Here is a 20,023-nt window from a genome sequence, read left to right on the forward strand (position 1 = left end):
AATGATTCATGCAATTATAAGAAAGAAAGCGACATTAAACATCTGTTTCAGGTGATGCTAGTTTACGCTTGGCAGGCGGACATTTCATTTCCACATAATTGCACATTAATGCTTTGTACGATTTTGCCGAAAGTTTATTTTTCTTGACTTTGCTTACCATAATAGTAATAACAGAACAGCTGCATTTCTCAGTAGGGTGGTGGGAGGTTTACTCGCATGCTTGTCACCAGGCGCTAGCGTCTGGTTCCTGTTTGAACCTGCCCTCATGATGCGCATGTGGGGCCCTCTCCAGTGTCTCTCCAGTGTGTTTTGAATGTCAACATGTGCTGCAATACTACAACTGCTGAAGTCACAGGCATCCAAGGTCATTCTCGCATAAGCAGAACAGTCTCTGGAGAGTAATATGCTAGGTGATTATGAAAACTGCTCACGGCAGTATCTTCTTGGGTTTGATAACTGTCCTCAGACATTACACACTTCGTTTTCCTCCTTTGAAAGGTGAGTCTTAATAAATATATAGGGCACACCCATCTGGAGTAAACAAGCATGCTCGGAAATATTATACATGCAAATAATAACAACAAATGTTATTATTACACATGCAACATACTTATACGTTGTTGGGATTTTTCTACTTTTTGACTCAACTATAACATGCAATTAATAATAGGTTAGGTTAATGGTTAGGTTAATACGTTTTTACCACGCTTGATCATTGTTAACAAGTTTCCTCTGCTTTCTCTCTCTTTTTAATAGTCCATACAGCTGTGACAGAATGTTTTCCACATTATACAGTTGATAACAATTAATAACATGTATTACACACATCTCTCATCTCTGTTTGTAAACTGGTCTCTTACGATCTCATTACCTGTTAGAGGCCCAAGCGTATTCTCATTTTTGGTCAGTGTGAGACTGATCTGATTTTCTGTTACTCTTTAGTTGCCCGTTGTAAAGAAATTGCTTCTCTTTGTAGCGTTCTACTATTTCAACTAGCACTCTTCTTTCATTGTAGTATTTAAAATAACTTTTGTTTTGGTAGGCTGACTCTGTGCAGTGTTTCCAGGCTTCTCGAATTAGGCTGACATTTTGATCTATTCAAGCAATTGTGCCTCTTTCCCTGTGTGGGAAAAGCGTGTAGTTTGCAAGCTAATGCAATTTCTCAGTGTCATTTTCTCAGCGTGAGGCACACTTTGTCAAGGTTCTCTGTGGATTCATCTGTAGAAAAAGGGAGTCAATCTTATGAGTTTAATACTAATTGGCTATTTGTAATCCAAATCCCTAGTTCACATGCTCAAAGACATGGGCCGTTTCTCAGTTTGCGTTTTTCAGCGGTCTTGTGTTCTCGCTCTGCGTCATCAATAACCATCAAAGTCTGGTTCCAATACTCAAGAACACAAGAAAAGAGAACGCATGAAAGTACCCATATTTGTTGTTGATATCAAGGATGCAACGTATGCAGCCTTGCGCGCCTAAGGAATCCGCTTGAAGTCCCAGAAGTCACTGCAGTGTGTCTATCCAAGTTCGTTCTTGCGAGGCAGGATTCTCCACAAGAACACAAGTCTGTTCTTTGCGTTCTTGCAATTGAGAAATGGCCACAGTGATGGGATGGTGATGAGAGAGTGAGTTTAGCTAATTTGCTCCCCTAAATAGTGATACATAGTTCAGGTCAGTGTGTGTGTTTACTAGTGCCATAAGAAGTCGTGCTAATGTAGCTAATGCTTTTCTTTCTTCAGATGGACGACCGCAGTGGGAGGTTGAGGCAAAGGTCATCCGAGAGAAGAGTCAAGGAGTAAGGAAATACTTTATTTTTTAACACATATCTTACTTGCCAGCTAAAACACAGACAGTACACAAAATAAATATGTTTGGAGATCCTCCCGAGCAAAATTATTTCCAGTCTCTTGACTATCATAAGACAACCTCCATTAAGAATCTTGCTCTTTTAAATGTTCAACACAAGATACATGTGAAACACATTGTAGTCATTTATGAGTTTATTCACTGTGCTTTGTATTATTTCTGTGGTGCAATTTTGAGCTGAGCTTCAGACAAAAAATTATATATTTTACTTGCAAAATGATGGTGTCCTCAAATTATGATGCTTTAAATTCATACTAGAAAAACAATGTACATTTGATCCTCCAGAGATGCAGTAAAACATACAAAATCATGTTTCATGTCTTCATCTGCAGTCAAACATAGTGGTGGAGGTGCCTCAATATCACAGCAAGACGGTCACCTCAGCCGTGCAGGTGCAGTTTAACGTGTGCAACGGCAAACGGAAAAGGAGCCAATCACAACGTTTTACCTATCTGCCAGGTACATTATACTTGTATCTTGTACATGTATCTTTATTACATCATTGTACTTATATAGCTTTTTGAATCCTTTTTAAATGTTATTGAAATCCACATTCAAATGCTATGATGTTACCGGAAAATTAAATATACTTGGTATAACAAAATACAAAAATAACAATATAAAAATTGTCTTACTTCAAAATCATGTTTTTTGCTGACTGGCATCATAACTACCCACGTTGCATAGAGCTCACATTAAGTCTGGCCTCAGGGCAATTGTATGATTTCATGCAAAACATTTTTCTTACTAACTTCACTTAACAGTGACACAATGGCACACTTGTGGGTTCTCCCGTTTGATGATGCCCGTGTGCACAGTGCAGCAGTGTGGTTAGGGATGAGGTTGTTCCAGTAACAGTTAAGCACCTGGTAACCGCTCATGTAAAACACCATAAAACAAGATTCAGCATGATTTACATGTGGCTGAAGGCAAGTGTATAGAATACTTTGGACTCGTAAAGGGATAGTTCACCCAAAAATGAAAATCCTGTCATCCAAACCTGTATACATTTGGATGTTCTGCGGAACACAAAGGGAGATGTTTTGAAAAATGTCAGTACTCAAACAGATCTCATCCCCCATTTACTGCCATAGTAGGGAAAATAAATAGTATGGCAGTAAATGGGGGATTAGATCTGTTTAGTTACTGACATTCTTTCAAATTCCTTTCTCTATGTTCATCAGAACAAATACATTTATACAGATTTGGAACAATTGACTAGTCATGTTATATAGAATTGTTGCGCATTTTAAGAAAATGTTCCTCATACGTTTTTTTAATCATGACTTTGAGGTTGATGATTCACATTGTTATATTTTAATAATGATTTGTGTGACATGTTGGGTTGACATGCATTGCATGCGCACATTTTGCTTCTAAAATCAACATTTGCCATACAATGAAAAAAAACAATGCTGCACCCTGGATGCTGGTCTATTCATGGCTTTGAGAGTTCCAATAAAGTGCAGTCGTGTGTGGTTCTCATAGCCATGATCTGGTTTGTTATTATTTTCTCAAAGCTTGTCAAACCGAAAAACTGTGTCGGCGTAATTAAATCACACGTGAGCATCTTTTTTTTTCTGTGTCTCTTTCACCACGTTGCATGCTAACCTGAGTTTATTGTTGAAGAGATAAAGACCGAGAGAGAGGGAGAGCGAGACTGTTTGAGGCCAACCTCCCGCCCACCCTCTTCGCTCCACAAAGCACCCACTCAAATTAGGGTTTCCTGTTTTCCACACTAACCCGTCAAGCCTCAGCCAATCAGATGACAGCACATGCAGCCAATATTGTGAACGGGCCATAGCGACTGTGGTTGTCATGGCATCGGCCTGCTGAGAAAGTGGCATGACAGGGGGAAGGGCTGAGGTGCTGTTTAGAACAGAGCCAGACTCTTCATGAGTTATAAATAATAAACCAGACGCGACAGACAGATGATATGGTCTTCATTCAAACTACACACACTGTGAATGGTGTTTTATGTGAATTATAAACTTTATTAAAAGTCTTTTAGATACAGACAAATCCACCTGCCTTTTTTCAAAACACATCTGGAAATGTATGCTCTAAATTGCAGTTATCAGTCGAAACTAAACTCGTTATTTTGTTTCCGAGTACATTGAGAATACACAGTTAGTGACACCAGACTGAAACGCACTCGCTCTCTCTCCCACACATGGCCGTCACTTGCTCTCTATATGATAAAGCCATGCCTTAACTGCAGTAATGGCCTTGTAGCAGCAAACAGGGCCTTGAACTAAATTTTGGTTCCCATTTGGAGCAGTGCTGGAGGGCAGACTTATTCAGTTCCCGAACAAATTCACTGGTTTACATGGCACTCAAGCAGGCAACATATGCTTTCGCAGCGTCCACAACATGTAAAAATATCCCCCACACATGCGGGCCAGAGAAACGGCAGATCGGGAAGTAGGTTACTGAACACTATGTGGCTGTTTCTCATTGTTTGTGCATGTCGAGTTTGGATGTCTTTGTGGAAGAAAGGAGGAGAACACTTGCACTTGGCAAAATTCTTGAACGTTCTTGTTCCTTGTGTTACATTGCTGTCAGTTTTATTGGATATTAATGCTTTGAATAAAAAAGTCAAACTGGAATAGATAAAAATATCGATATGCCAAAGTGAAATGATAAGTAATTAATTCACATCATGTTTGTTTCCTCACTCTCTTCACTTTCCAGTCCTGGTCAAGCAAGAACATAGAGAAGATCTCGACTCCCCTGCCATGCCACCCATGTCCATGCCTCTGGTCCATGGTGCCAGTTTGGTCTGCGCTCAGCCGCTGTCCTCCCCAGAGCACTCCCACCCACCAGACGGCCTTCTGTCCAACTCCCCACGTGGCCTGGCTCCAGGCCTGCACCCACTCCAGGCCCCCTGCGCCCCCATGGGCTCACCCACTCTTCCCCACCTGCCCCACCTTCAGGCTCAAGGGCTGAATGCGCCTCCTGAATGCCAGATGCCCTTCCACACAGGCACTGCTGCCACCGGCAGACCTTCATACCCACCCCTACAGCACAACATGCCCTTCAACGGCCAGCACGGCATTCCTATGACTGCAGGCTCCCCACAGGCCTACGAGCGAATGCCCTTCCAGGCTGACCCAGCTGGGTGTCACACCCTGGGTTTGGGGATGGTGTACGGCCCTGCTTCTTCAACACCCACCACTGGAGTAGCGGCAGGGCCCAGCTCCAGTCCCAGCCATGCCTCCTGTGCCAGTAGCAGCCAGGTCATGGCACACTCTGCCTCACACCTGCACTCTCTAGGTTACCATTGCCCCACTCCAGGGCAGGTCCCCTCACCCACTCACACACTGGGCCAGCCAGCGCCACAGCTCCAGCATCCTCTGGTGTACCATCCAGCAGGGCAGCGGTCAGCTTCCTGTCCGACACCCTCCAGTGCTCCTGTCCATATGGTGCCATCTCCACACTCCGGGCCCTCTTCACCCCAGCTCCATTCTCTCCCCTATCATTCACCCACCTCAACTTCTCCCACATCTAACAGCCCCTTAGGACCTTTACCACTCTCTGGACAACCTTCTCCTCAAGCTAGCAGTCCTGTAATGGCTGGGTTGTCCCCAGTAGGGTCTGTGGTGAACCCGCTTGCCCAACAGGGAGAGAGGCTGAACATCAAACAGGAGCCGGAGGATAGAGAGCCTACCTTTCGTACCATCGGCCTGCAGGACATTACACTTGATGATGGTAAGTGCTTTTTCTACAATATAACAGAACTGTGTAATGAATAAACAAGAAAATGCTTTCTGAGTAAACAGAAGTTGTGTGTCTTCATGGTTGCATTTGCATGTAGAAAATGCCTGAGGACTTAACTCTGTTTGATAATAGTGTCATGACTATGGATTATTTACGCTGGTAATCCTTATTAGCAAACTGTGAAATCTAATATCGCTGTACGGTGGGGGAGGGAAAGAGAGCGAGGCTTTATTAAAAAGTGTAGTCATGATGTTTTATTAACAAAGTTCGGGAGGAACCGAACCATATAAATCAGCCCGATGTTCCATCAGCAGCAATCACCTATCAGCCGAGCACGCTATCTTTACTTGATTATCTAGGCTGGTTCACCATCAGCAATCACTGTATCTACCCTATCAGCTCCTGCAAGCTCTATCATAAATGGACAAACAATCTTACCTGTTGCATCTTGCCAGATAAGCATCCCTCCTCCACCCCAGCTCCTCTCATTTTCTCTAAAGTCCCGCAGGACCCCCGGGGGGGGTGTGTTCTGGGCTCGAGCCGGTTCCGAGCCCGGAGCACTTGCTCTGAGCAGGGTAGAGTGCTCCGGGTTCTGATAGATCCGGCGAGCTCGGAGCCCACTCCCTGTACAACACGCCAAATACGCATAACCTGCATTCCCATGCTTTACCGTCTATCCCAACAAGGAGCTGTTTATCGGCGAGGGCGAACTCGTGAAATGTATTTCTATTGCGCTTTTCACATTTTGCATGATTGTAAACTTAAATTTGTTTAACTGAACTTTTCAAACAGACTTTTCCTTCAACGTTTTCTGCATACTCAGACTTGCAGTACTAAGTTGGGCAGTATTCCATAATATAGAGTACACAACAGAGCATCCCACAATGCAATGTGCTATGTTTGACCATCCATTTCTATTATTCATTTCTAGTCAAGTGAAATAACCCCAAATTTAACATGACTCGCTGTGTGATCATTATGCTGAGACATTTTTACAAGAGATTGCGATACAAATTCAAAATAGTTTTATTTATTTAAGAGATAAGTAAATGGCACTCACAGAATTAAACATTCATGTACAACAATCATTCAACATCATAAGCTGTACAGCTTGGAAGTATTTAGCATTGAATCGTGCATTGGTTTGTGTGTTTATTTAATAGACTGCATTAAAAGATAAATGGTAGTTTAGAGCGTGTTGAGAGAGAGACTGCTATAGTGTCATGTTATGTGTTAATGTGGATATTTCTTGCTGACGGTATGTTTATGTGAAAACTACAGACAACAGAAAACAATGGTTTCCTATTAAAAAGAAATCTCAGCAATTTACTATGTTAAATATCTGTGTAGTCTGTATTGTATTGAAGCCGATGCCTGGCACTGCATCATAGTAGATTATTGTTAGTTCCTGACTTATGAGAGGTAAGTTCAGGCCACTGCTGTAGTTTAGCAGCACAGGATCCAGCGATGTTGTCACGTTTATGAGATATAGATCCTGGATCAGAGTTTAATAACTTTGGAGTCACTTCTGCTTTCTGTCTTACTTCGGTTTACGCATTCAAATGTGCAGTGATGTAGTTAATGAACAGCTTGAGTCTCTCAAATTAGACAAGTGTGTGTTTAGTGATGTGTGAGTCCAGAAGCATCCAGTATTTGTCTGAAAATCTAAACTGCCCCCACTGTATGTAGCCATGTGTAAAACACACAAAACCACACTCTTAGGTACATACTAATTCATGGACTAATTCACTAATGTTTAATTAATTCACCCACATTTAATATTTAAAGAAGTCTATTGCAAGGTGTTACTGTAACTTTAGTTATTGTTGTGGTCTAGAAGTTGTTTTTATTTTTACGCTTGTTGTTTGAAGATTAAATTCGATCTTTCATCGGAAAGTTGTATTATTCGTTCATAATTTTATCACTATATAATTATTGGTTTTTAATGATAGATTTTAATAAGCATACTGTTGCAAGCAGGGCGGCACGAGAGCCGTGAGGGAAAGGCGTGAGGCCGGTCACGTGAGTGATAATGAGCGTCAGCTCTGCGTGCACCGGTCTCGCATCTCTCACGGAGGAGCTCCGGAAGCATAAGAGACAAGCGACAACAGTGAAGTGTGAGAGAGGACCAGGCCTGGTGGGAGGCCTTAATGTTGTGCTTTATTATGTTTGTATGGTTGTATGGCATTTTAAGTTTGTTTTATTGTTTGGTTATTTGATTAAATGTTGTGTTACGTTCGCCGGTTTCCGCCTCCTTCCTTCCTTTTATTGAACCTGGTCACACAGATATTTCAATATTGACATACATTATAATATTTTTACGCAAATTTCCCCGAATTGTGGCATAATCTCTGTTACAACGAACAAGTTTCACCTCTATACGTTTTTAAGTTTGTTTAAAAAAAAAAAAGAATATGCTTCAAATATAAAAAGTGATGTGTGACAAAACATGATCAATATATTTTTTTATGTTTTTTTCTTTGAAATTGATAATCCAACTGTAATCTGTTAAACTATTCAAAAGGTGTGAAATATTTTTATTTTGTCTTTAGGATGCATATTCTAGATCTGCACTTAGTCTTTTACAGCATTTTCAGTTTTTCTGAAAACCATAAAAAATTCTCCTGTGATCCATTGTTACTGGTCAGATTGAAATAAGGGACTGTCGTGAATGTGAGAAAAGTGGTTTGGTGTCAAGTACATAAGAATAATGGTGCCCCAAGTTAACGAAACGCCTACAAGTGCAGCGATGCATATGCATGTTGCACATATATACTGCAGGATTAGACTCTTGCAGGCATTCTCATGTATTCAACGTGTGAGATTGGATGGATTTGAGCCTGCTTAAAATGAAGTTTTGAACTGATTCCACCGGGGATTGTGTCCTCCCCAAAGCACGCACTATAAATAGGGTCTGTGTCACTCTGTCTAAAGCTCTTCAGCTTTGTGAGTTTTTAAGGAGGTCAGAAATGAACTGCAAATAGAATAGAGCACCAGTGTCTCCAGTCAACCGCCTTTCACATACAGTACAGCAGTCGCTGCTGTTGACCAGTAGCTACAGGGATTAAACCAGTAGACCTATTGATGTTATCAACATCCAAAATGTCATTGTTGTCCTTTATACTGGTTATATTTAGATATACACACCTCTATACATCATGTGAATTCTTCTTTCTTGCTCTGTCGCTTCACGAGAGCATCATGAATCACTCTTCACAGTTAACTGTAAGCACTCTGCAGCTGGCAGAAAGTTTCACTACATTTAAATATAAGTTGACGTATCAGTCAGACTCTGCAGTTCTTAATCACACTTTTCCGGCACTTTTATAGCCCCAGATACTTGAGCTCCATTTGATGAATCACTTTTCATCAGAATTCAGTGTTTTTTTGTCTATTCGTTGCACTGCATTCTGGGAGTTGTGTGATCTTGTGTCAGTATAGATCGCGATGTAATGCAATATGACACAGATGTTTACATGGTCTTTCACATCAATCGCAGTTTTAATTCTGGTTAAACTGGATTTTATAGTGCTGACTAGCAGCATGTGGTAGTGTAGGTGGAGATCCCACTTGACATTGCGGTCCTTTTGTTTTTATTTGATCTCCTCATGGAGCTGTGCTTATGACGAGGTGATATAAATGTATTTGGGTAGTTGACAAATAAACCTTACATGTGTCCTAAGTGTGACATACCGGAAACATTTAGAGCAACATACAATGAAGATAACTCTCTCTTATCGTCTCTGTCCTTATGTTTTTCAGGAAATGGAATAAACACTATAATTTAAATTATTAAATACAGTGTTGCCAAAATTGACAAGCATTTTTTAATACTTTATATTGGTTAGATATTTGCAAAACCCAGTGACAAACCGATTAATAATAATGATTTATGGCAAAAGAGCACGAAATGGAGAAACAAGGTTTAAGAAGGACAGCACAATGTTATGCTATTTTATATTATAAGAATAAATATCAGTCATATAAAAGAATATATATTATTAATAGTTTGTTTTCAAAATCTTTGCTGTCGCACCATATGACACATTTATGTTTTATTTGTTAATAATAATAATACGATACAAAATATAAGGAGAGCTATGAAACCTGATGGAACTTTTTCAGGGGTTGTTTTTCGACGAATAAGATTCAGTCGTACGGTGGGGTGTATTTGTGTGTGTGCGAACAGATGGCTCAGGTGATGTCAAAGACTCTTTGCAGGAGGTGTTGGGGAGGGGCTACAGACAGACTGACAGATGGACAACAAATGCAGGGATCCAACACAAGCAAACATACACACGCTTACAGAAAGGTCAAAGAAGGACTAGAATATAGAAGAAAAGAACGGCATTAAAGAGTTAAGAAAAAGATTAAATTATTTAAAGCTTGATATGGGTTGTTAGACCACATATTTGGCGAGCGATATTGTGTGGGTATGTGTGTGTGAGAGAGATGAGCATAAGGAGATTGGATGCCATATTTTCCCTGATGAGTTTGGACCGGTTTGGTTGTGCTGAGCAGATCGAGCAGTGTGTCACCACTTACAGGAGTCTTCTTTCTTTCTTTCCTCTTCTCTTCCTTTTTACTCATCTTGTCTCCTCTTTTCACTCTTCTCATCTTGACTTGTCTCCTCTCTTTTTCTACTCGGTTTCATCCCCTCTTCCTTGTTTTTTTTTCTCTCTGTCATCGTGTCGGTTTAAGTTAATATAATGAATGTTGTCTCGGCGGTCTGTGTTTGAGATCAGGCCTATGGTGTACGCAGGCGTGTGCTTGTGCTCCTTTGTTCTCCATGTCTGTGTGCAGCTGCCACCCCGGCGTGAGTGCACTGATCTGGGTTAATAATAGGCAAAGCCTGCTGTCTTTGGGTCCTGTATCTCATCCTCCTGTAAACACTGTTTCTCTGAGTGTATATCTTAGCTTGATTCTTGAATTTCCCCTCAGTAGATGACAGTGTCTTCTTTTTGAGAAGTGATGGGCCTTACCAGAGTAACAACTCCATTTGTCAATGGTGTGATAATCAGTCCTTTAAAGAACCTTCTGCAATGATCTGATCCGTCTGTTTCTTCATGGTTCCCTCTTTCCGTTTGTGGGTACGGAAACTCCGTCGTGCAACATATTCCAGGTCTGTGGTCTTTTGCCAGTGCTAAACGACTGTGTCAAATGAATAACACAACTGCTCTCATCTCAGAGGGGAAAAGAGTGCGGAAGGGAAAAAACAGAGCTCTAGGCTCAATGTAGCTTGTTAAACATAATCAACAAACTCTTTGCAAACTAGTGGAAACCTGGTTTTGTGTCATCTTTCCGTACAATTACTGAATCTGGAACGTTGTTTTGAGGTCTTGGAGAAGGCGGGCAGTGGCGCTATGGGCTGTCCAGTTTGCATTGCTGTGGTGTTTGGCTGTAGGTATGTTGCATTATTGTGCAAAGATCCCTGGGAACTTATGTGACGGGACTGTGCTCTCTAAACCAGGAAACTCTAACTCAGATTTATTAATTCTCTGCCATGCATTAAATTCACTGTTGTGTATATTTAATAAGTATTCTTTTATTTTACTTTTCTTTGTATTTTTTTGTAGTAACACCTTTTCTCTAGCGTATGAGCTGCTTCTGCTTACGCTTGTAATTCACAAATTTTGTATAGTTATTATTATAGAGAATAAATTGCCTGTTTTTTAAATATCATTTTTCAAGAAAGTATCTGCTAGATGTAATTTAAAGTAACAGTTCACCCAAGAATGAGTTTTTTATAGCATAATTTATTCACCTTCATGCCATCCTAGGTTTCTTCAACTGGAGACGATCTGTGTAATTTTGAAAGATGTCCTGGCTCTTCCCAGGACTTTTGGATTGGAGAGTGACACATTTTTTGAAGCTCCAAAAAGCACATATCTGTCGTGAAACTAATTCATACAACCAAAGGCCAGTTGTTCAAAAAATGTTATCTGGATTAGAATGATCAGGATTTAGAAATCCAATGTTTTGCTTTCTAGGATCAGGTAATCCGTTTTACTCTTGTCCTGTTTCTTTGACAAAACTGAAATTGAAAATCCTGGTCCAAATACGCACTTTTTCCGAATTGCTCATACTCTACGGAGGCCCTAAACCAGGGGTTGGCAACAAGCGGCCCGCGGACCAAAACTTGCCCGCCAGCAATAATATCTGGCCCATGCCAGCAGCATTATTTTGATAATTTTGCCTGCAGCTGGTTCTGAAATAGATCTGTCACAATACATTTTTTTGTTAATTCTTACCTTCAAAATAAAAGTATGAGAATGTTTTTGCACCAATTTGTTTTTAAGTGAATTGAGAGCTTTTAATTAGAAGTCTGTCTAAAATAGCCATCATGAAATATGGGGTATGAACAAACTAACAGTGAAGCATTGTAACGTTTTCTTATAAATAAGTGCCTCAGCACCAACATGTGAACAATCACAAAGCAAATTCATCTTTCTTTGGAGGTGCCATGCTTCGTCTCGTGGTGCAGTCTAATATTATATCTTTTTGCAAACAGCAACAACTTCGTTGCAGATAAGACACACCAGCTTTCCATTCACAAAACTAGGTAGGATAAATGCATAGTTGTCTTTCCATTCCTCTGTGTATGCCCTATTTTCGCTGTCAACTTTCCTCTTTAGACTCTTTGATAGTGACACTTTCTCTCACCGTCTAGCTAGCTGAAATGTTAACATCACTCTGCACACAACGTAATAGCGTTCCCCCAGCAGGCAAAATAAATACTGTTTTGTAAGTGAGGAGTGTAAAAAATAGGCTATTTTATTTAATTATATAACTATTATGTATTTATATAATAACTATATTTTTTAAAGTAGGCTATTCTAGTTGCATTTAATAAAAAGCAGTTTTAAAGTTGTATTACTTTTTTTTGTTCCTGAAATCTGGAAATACTCCTAAAATTCTGCTGGGCTCAGTGTAATCGGGATTTTTTTGGCTCAAACATATGCAAATCTCACTAAAAAAAAATTCACAACACAAACTGAACAGTAGATTGGATTTTGTGATCTAATCCAAATTCGCAATCACACTTGCCTTTGCAAAACACATTTTGAAGATTTGATCCAATCCGATGAAATCAGATTACTTTTAAACAACTGGCCTCAGGGATTAATATACGTTTTCTGAACCGAAACGATACATTAAAACAAGTAAAGATTAATATTTTGGTTTTGTATTTAGCCACAATAGATGCCGTTAGACTTTGAACATGTATAGATGAGAAAACTGCAGTGCATGGCTCTAACAGATACATATTGAATCTACAGTATGAACACAGGTTTAGACACACAAAATAAAGGCTGATTCTGTAAAATAGCATCTGAATTACCATAAAGTTTTGCTAAAAAATCCCTTTGCCCCTAGCTATGCTGTGCTGGTCATTAAAACCAGTGACTAAACATGGTAAAGAGTTAACTTATGCCTCAGGTCAAAGATTGGGGGATGAATCACTGACTGACTCTTAAAATGGGGAATCCACATATGATTCACAGACCAACCTAACTAACTGCTCCCTTGTGCTCCCTCTGCTTCTCTTATTCTCTCTTTCTTCTGCCTTTATTTTCAAACAAGTTCATTAAGATTTGTGGTGTAGTGGTCTGCAAAGCGTTGCTCAGGTCGTAGTTGTTAAGCGCTGCTAATAATACAAATTAAATCCAGAGATTTCTCGTTGCTCGTGTCATTGACGATGAGCATATTACAAGAGCATTTAAAATAGATTTGATATATTAGACTTTGTAGATCTAAAGTCCCTTCATCAAGTCAACTCAAGTTTTTCTTTTAATGGAAACAAAGATTCTCTGATGAGGTCAATGTTGCCGGCTTTAATACTTTCCATTATATCACATCGCACCCGCTGCACTTTGTTTCATTATCAGAATTCACCTACAGTGAAATAAAGTTTTATATTTAATGTTTGAAGATGCAACTGTAATATTCCCACTAATAAATCAGATTTTGTTTCTCTAAAAGCTTTCATAATGAAGCAGTGAAAACTGATGGTAATTGGTTAGTCATTGTTAACGCAAGTTGTCTGACGATTGTCGGCTCTTTTTATCTCTGCTAACGGTCAGCCAGAGCCGCGAGTAGTCCAGTGATTCACAGATTCGGGGCAGCACCATACACCAATATCACTAACTTTGAGCTTTCAGGCTCAGACTCTGTGTGTTATATGTTGATAAGGGATGCCCCCCAATACTCATACAGAGAGGATCCCCTGTTTAAACGCTCTGCTCTGAGTGTCTCAGGCATTATGTGAAAGAGATCAAGATGAATCATGCTTTCTTACATGTGGGGAAAGACAACGCTGAAACCTCTGAAGTCTGTTGCTGCTATATTGTGATATATTGCTCAGTAACTTCCCGTATTTAATTGAGTCAGATGCTTCGCTAATATCAACAGAGCACCAGTCTCAGACACTCGCTCTCTGAGTATACTATGTTGTAGAGATTTATATACCATAACTTTTTAAATTGTCTACAGTAAGCCGCTGTAACGTGAATGCAACTGCCGAGTCCAGAGTTTTGTTTTGGCCTTTCTGTCCTGACGTGACTTGCTGTCGAAACGGTCCAGATGTCGAGTAAAGAGAGCATGCATTCACACTGCAGTGTGTATGTTTATGTTTCAATGAATGTGAGGAAGTAGAGTGTTCTTATGTCACATAAAATTGGAAAAGGCGAAGCAGAGAAAGCATTTGATTTAAATGGATACTTTATTAGCAAATCAAAATGTCCCCATGTTTTACATACTCTCAAGGCATCCTAACTGATACGTGGTATTATAACTCCGACTGCAGTATGCTTCAAGTAGAAAACCCATATTCAGTTAGGATGCCTTGAGGGGGAGTTACATGGGGACATTTTGATTTGCTAGTAAAGTATACATTTAAGGGGAGAAAAGTACATAATGTATGAAATAAGAAAGTCCTCTTCGAAGCAGAGTAAACACAGAGGGCGTTCTAAATGTACTTTGCTTAAATTCAACGGCCGTAAAAATTTGCCAATACCACAGGCACTGATGAAATAGCTTGAGCTGTGCTATTTAAAAGCTATATACAAGCTAAAATGTTTGCCTATGGTGTTGCCTTAGTTGTTTATTCTTGTGTAAAGTGTGCACCCATTTCATTTGACTTAATTTTTTAATTTGTGCTTTTTTGTGAAATATTATTATTGCTTTAAATAAAAACACTTACATTTTTGACACATTGAATGAATAATATTTTAAATGTTGCACTTGAAATATAATACAAATATAATGTAATTTCATATACATTTGTGTACATTTATTTCATAACATTGTATATTATTTCTGTTTCTTGAAAAAGTTTTTAGTTTCCAACTTCTCGTTTCAGCGAGTGTATTTTTACATTCACCATGCGAAGACTGTAATTGACTTTGTTTTGGGAAAAGACCCATCTGTGTTGATCTAACTGACAAGAAAATAACCCGTATAGAGGGACTTTCTCCATTCATTTAAGGACTTACAATATTCTGCCAGAGAGTGGTAAAATGTGAACCAAAGAATAATGTCTCAAATACTCTGCACATCCTTACAGTATATCTCGTATTACTTTATATACACTTTGGTTGTGTGTGCGTGTTGTGTATGTATTATTTGTGCTGCCCTTTGAATGTTTGTGAGGTTGTGCAACGCCGGTTTGCGCAGAGAGTGTGCGTGTGTGTGTGTGCTTGTGTGTAAATTAAGTGTATGCTTATGAAGTGTGAGAGGCAAGTGGTTCGTTGAGTGGGTTTTAAAGCAGAAGTCACAATCGGCACAAAGCAGGTCTGTATGTGTGAAGTGTGTTCATGCAAGAGGAAGAGCCGCCTACGCCAACAGGATGATCTGTAACAGAGGCTGGGCATTTGAAACATACACACACACTCAAACATCTTTTGCACACAAACCCATCACAAATACGTATGTATGTACCAAAACAACTCTTAACGGCAAACACACCAAAATAAAAAAATTGAATCACCACGTGAAGCCGACGCACGTACACGTACTGCAATAAAAGAAAAAACCTAAACCTAACAAATACGCTAAGTTTCCCAAATATCACCACAAGATAAAATCTTCAATACACAAATACTCACAATTTGTAAGGAAGTATGAGTAGTGTAGAGAACGCTTAACCTAAATGATACTGGACACAGCAATGCTAAAATTACTTTCTTGTGACATTTAAATGTTTAGAGCTTCAGTTGCTTTATATTTACAGTGTAAGTGATTCTAAACAGTTGAAATATTATTCCATAGTATAGTTCTTTATAGGGTGTTCTGTCACCTTTAGCACCACAGTCATCATTCGCATGTAAACATGTATTCTTTAATTTCGCTTTTATGCTATTTTTAGTATCAATCCAGCTCTCGATCTTTTGAGGTCTTGTAAGCAAATGACTGTTCATGTCGCTATACATGGCTATTGATGGTGGTTTAAAAAAAGCTTAGCTTTAATCCTGTGTTGAGTGGGAACGGACCAACTTCTTTGTTCTCTTTGACTGAACTCACCTTTTTTTAGTTCTACTGGAAAATATGAAACCTTGGTCCATCCCAGTCGGGCACGGCCTCGCCGTTCATAGGCTGTCTGGATGAGGAATGCAGGGATTATTAAGTCACTTGCAGAGGCAGGTACCCGTTTAGCATGAATGATACCTGTGGCCCCAGGTTCCCCCATTTCAACAATCATACCTGCTCTTCAGATTTCTCCTCAGCGTTACATGTCTGATTTGTAATCGCCTTTTATAGATGTGTTTTTTTATTTTGATGACAGGCTTGGAAATCTGATGATTGAATGTCGTGCTGTGTCAAAACTTGCCATGTGTTGAGCATTTTTTCCACAAAGCAATGAAAAGTGGGGATTTAACTTTGCGCTAGTTCCCTCTCCCGCTATTTGAGCAGCTGATCTGTGAACTGTTGTGAACTGTTATTGATTTTTATCATAGCTGTATGTTCAACAGTATCAGGCTGTTGTGCCTGCTACATCTTAGTCATTACACAGCTTTGAGGAAACATGCTTATCCACTAGAGCACGTAGAGAGACGTTCATTGCATTAATCTGAACCCTGCTGGGCGTCCCGTTAAAAGAAAATGTTTGGCTGCGTGTTTAACATCAGTCTCCCGGCCTGCTAAAGTAATTACTGCACTCGCTCCAGTGCCTTCTGGGATATGGAACATATGTTTTAACAATGGATCAATTTTATACTAAGCTTTCATAGTGCTTTAAAAAAGGCAAGCCAACAAGCTGAAGGAAATGCAGTCAAAGGCCATTAAACTTATAATGAACTGATGCAACTGCCTGTAGCAAAGCCTAGATTTTACAGAAATGCAGGATGGTTTTATAGCCTTTGTGTTGTGGTCAATTTAATAAGACTGCCGCTGACAGAACTGACATCCTGACACTCACAAACTCATGTACACTCACACTTGTCCCAGATATCCACAGCAATTCTCTCTGACTCTCTTTCCATTGGCTGAGCGTGTCACATACCAAAGTCTTGAGTTTATTTATTTCGGGTTTCTTTCTGCCCACCACTATCTGTCTTTTATTTTCATCAGCTCTTGAGGATGATGTTGTTCATACTGTAGCTCAATACTGCCCTTCAATGGTTACATACAGCATACTAAAAAATAACCGAGATGAAGGATTGTGCTGCATTTTGTTTAGCAAGGATTGTCTTATTTCTTTTTTATTATTTTTATATTGCTTTTTTTAAATGTATGCATTTATATTTTACTTGATCAATTTTTTTTACATTTATTTTATACAATAAGTATCGATTTTTATATTTATTTTCATTATTAAGTTGAATCCTGTGTTAAATTTACCATATTTATCATATTTATTTATTGTTAATTTATCTAATATTGACTTTGTTTCTAAAGTCAATGAGTTGTCGTTATTGGGCAAAAAATGTTGATTGTAATTTTTGTTATAATCGGCAGCCCTAGCTTTTTAGAAATAAAATGTACAAAAACTCTTTGTTGGTAACATAAATGCTAGACAGTTTTTACTCGAAAATCTAAAGAATGTCTTTTTTTTCTTGTGTGTTTTAGTGAATGAGATAATAGGCAGAGACATGTCTCAAGCCCCTGGGGCTCATGGGGGTTCTCCGGCAGCACACAGTCAGTCCTAGCCCACATCAGATGCTCAGACGATCGTCAGAGAACCCAAGCAAGGAGCTTTCACCTAAACCCGCCATGTGCCCTGTTCAGACCAAGTCCTGAAAGACCAGGATCCAGAAGCGGTCAAAACCTTCACCTACAGTTACTGCTTCATGTACAATTACCACATCTGCTGGTGATGAATATGGTAACAACACAGCGAGTAGGGCTGTCTATGCACGTAATGTATTATACATATGCAGGTGTGGTTAGGTGGGAGTAAATTTGGATTTGTGCCGGGCGCACAAGCTTCATCTGGAAAAAAAACAATACATGTAGTTTGCAGATTAACCCTTCGTATCGGCTAGCTATGCAATTCCCTCATGCCTGAACAGAATATGCATTGCAGAATAAGACGCCGCCTTACCAGCGTAAACACCGCCTTTTTAAGTACACCTTCTCCCAGTGCTGCCCCCTAGAGGAGAGGCCCTCGGGCGCTCCGCTGAGTCTGTAGGAATAATAATATGCAACATTCCACATGTCTAGTGACCTTTTTGAGCTGTAGATAATCTGTTTAATGATTGGCCCAGTTCCTCTTCAGGTTGAACAAATGCCTTACGTACTAGCTGTGATTGTGATGGAAAAGGCTTTCGGCTGACATGTTTCTTCTGTTTTTGACAAGGACACGGTCAAATCATGTTTGTGTATTTTATACTTAGAAGTAGCAGATCTACATCTTGTGTTCTTGAGTGCTGTGAATTGTGTTTGTAAAAGATTTCACAGTGCTGTGCTTTCAAAGGAGTTGTTCTCAGAGTCTGATGTACAAAAAAGATGTTTTGTACAGGTGCATGAACTCCAAGATGACTGAAGACCGAACAGTCATGAGTTTTATGTCCGTTGAACTCAAACATAATAATATGTTGACTATGCTGAGATGTGGCAATGTGCCTTTTGTTAAAGAAACAGTTATGCGTGAACATATGCATTGCAAGTTGAAAGTCTTGAAAATTACTTCTACCTTAGAAACAATATAAAACCGGTTGTTTATACATTTTTGGGCCATTAGGCCTTTGCCTCATGATAATCAACAAGTAGACTTTAATATAACATTCTAATATTTATTTCCTCTGCTTAAGCAAATCAAAATCCAAACCATGTTAGACTATTACAGCCAGTGTTTTTGTTCACAGTTTGAGAAATAGCTATTCTTTCATTTTGTCCTAAACTGTTTTTGTCAACACAATGAGATTGACTCTGGTCCTGAATGTGATTCTGTGGACGCTGAGGCAGTTGCTTTGGATTTGAACGTTTTTTATTGTTCTAATTCTTACAAACTGGCGAAATCGATGAAACCCTTTTTTGCTATAAATTCCGAGACTTACAGCTGCAATGCTGACTGTTATGTACACGTTTGATGCTATGCACTATAAACCTGCCTTTTGCCTTTAAGAAAAAAAAAGAAAAAAAAACCTTGATGCCTCTAGACTAGATGCTGTAGAGATGCTTGTTTCATAGAGTAGTATGCCAGAGAGAGTTGTTTTTCAACATGTGTATCTGTTTATGCACAAAACAAGCGTCTTAACGTTTTTGTGCGTATGCGCTTATGTCAGTTTGTATTCAATGAATTGTAGATATTTGTTTTTGTATCTTTAAACAACTCTGAATTTGAATGGTGTAAAAGCACATTGATAAATATTAGGCTATGCAAGGACAAATGGAATTTTTGACTTTTTCAAACATACAAATAGCAGGTTTGTTTGTTACTCTTGCATATATTCGGTATGTAAGTTGTATGTAAACCTTTGCATACAGTGACAGGAGTATGTCACTGTATGTAAAACTATTTAATTGAAACTATCAAATATAAAGTAGGAAAGCCTTAACTTGTGTTTAAAAACCATTTTAGAAAATGTGTGTCATGAAATTGTGGGTTTGTTTAAGGAATAGCTTTTAGAGTATTAAGTCAAATAAAATTGGGGGGTTATGGGATAAAGCAGGGCCCCTGGGTAAGCACCTATTTTTGTTCTCTTCTATAAACCAAAGATTGAACAATGTGTTCCCATTTTTGACAACACAGACACCAGAACTCTATTTTTGATACTTTGAAATGGATGTCATTCCTCAAGTTTGGGTAGGTTGGATGGTTTGTAAGATAAACGTACAGGTTCAAATGATGTTTACGGAGCCTTGTATTATTATTTCATGTACATTTTGTATGTAACATTTTGTAATTTTTAAGACTGCAGTGCTTTTTGAAATTATTCAAAGAGAACAGCGTGCGGCATAGGATCTTCTGAGGTAGTGTATCAATAAAGAGAATAAATGC

At 39.2% G+C, this 20,023-nt stretch overlaps 1 protein-coding gene across 1 annotated transcript in view; it reads left to right on the top strand.

The window, feature by feature from the left end:
• Window positions 1-20,023, top strand: part of nfatc3a (nuclear factor of activated T cells 3a) — a 61,070-nt gene extending 41,047 nt beyond the window's left edge. Inside the window, exons 7-10 of the mRNA XM_079453510.1 lie at window positions 1,737-1,792; window positions 2,196-2,322; window positions 4,558-5,574; window positions 17,650-20,023. Coding sequence (XP_079309636.1) covers window positions 1,737-1,792; window positions 2,196-2,322; window positions 4,558-5,574; window positions 17,650-17,729 — 1,280 coding nt within the window. The 3' untranslated portion in view covers window positions 17,730-20,023. The remainder of the gene's footprint in view (window positions 1-1,736; window positions 1,793-2,195; window positions 2,323-4,557; window positions 5,575-17,649) is intronic.

Source organism: Barbatula barbatula, assembly GCF_947034865.1.
Source record: "Barbatula barbatula genome assembly, chromosome: 1".
Lineage (NCBI taxonomy): Eukaryota > Metazoa > Chordata > Actinopteri > Cypriniformes > Nemacheilidae > Barbatula > Barbatula barbatula.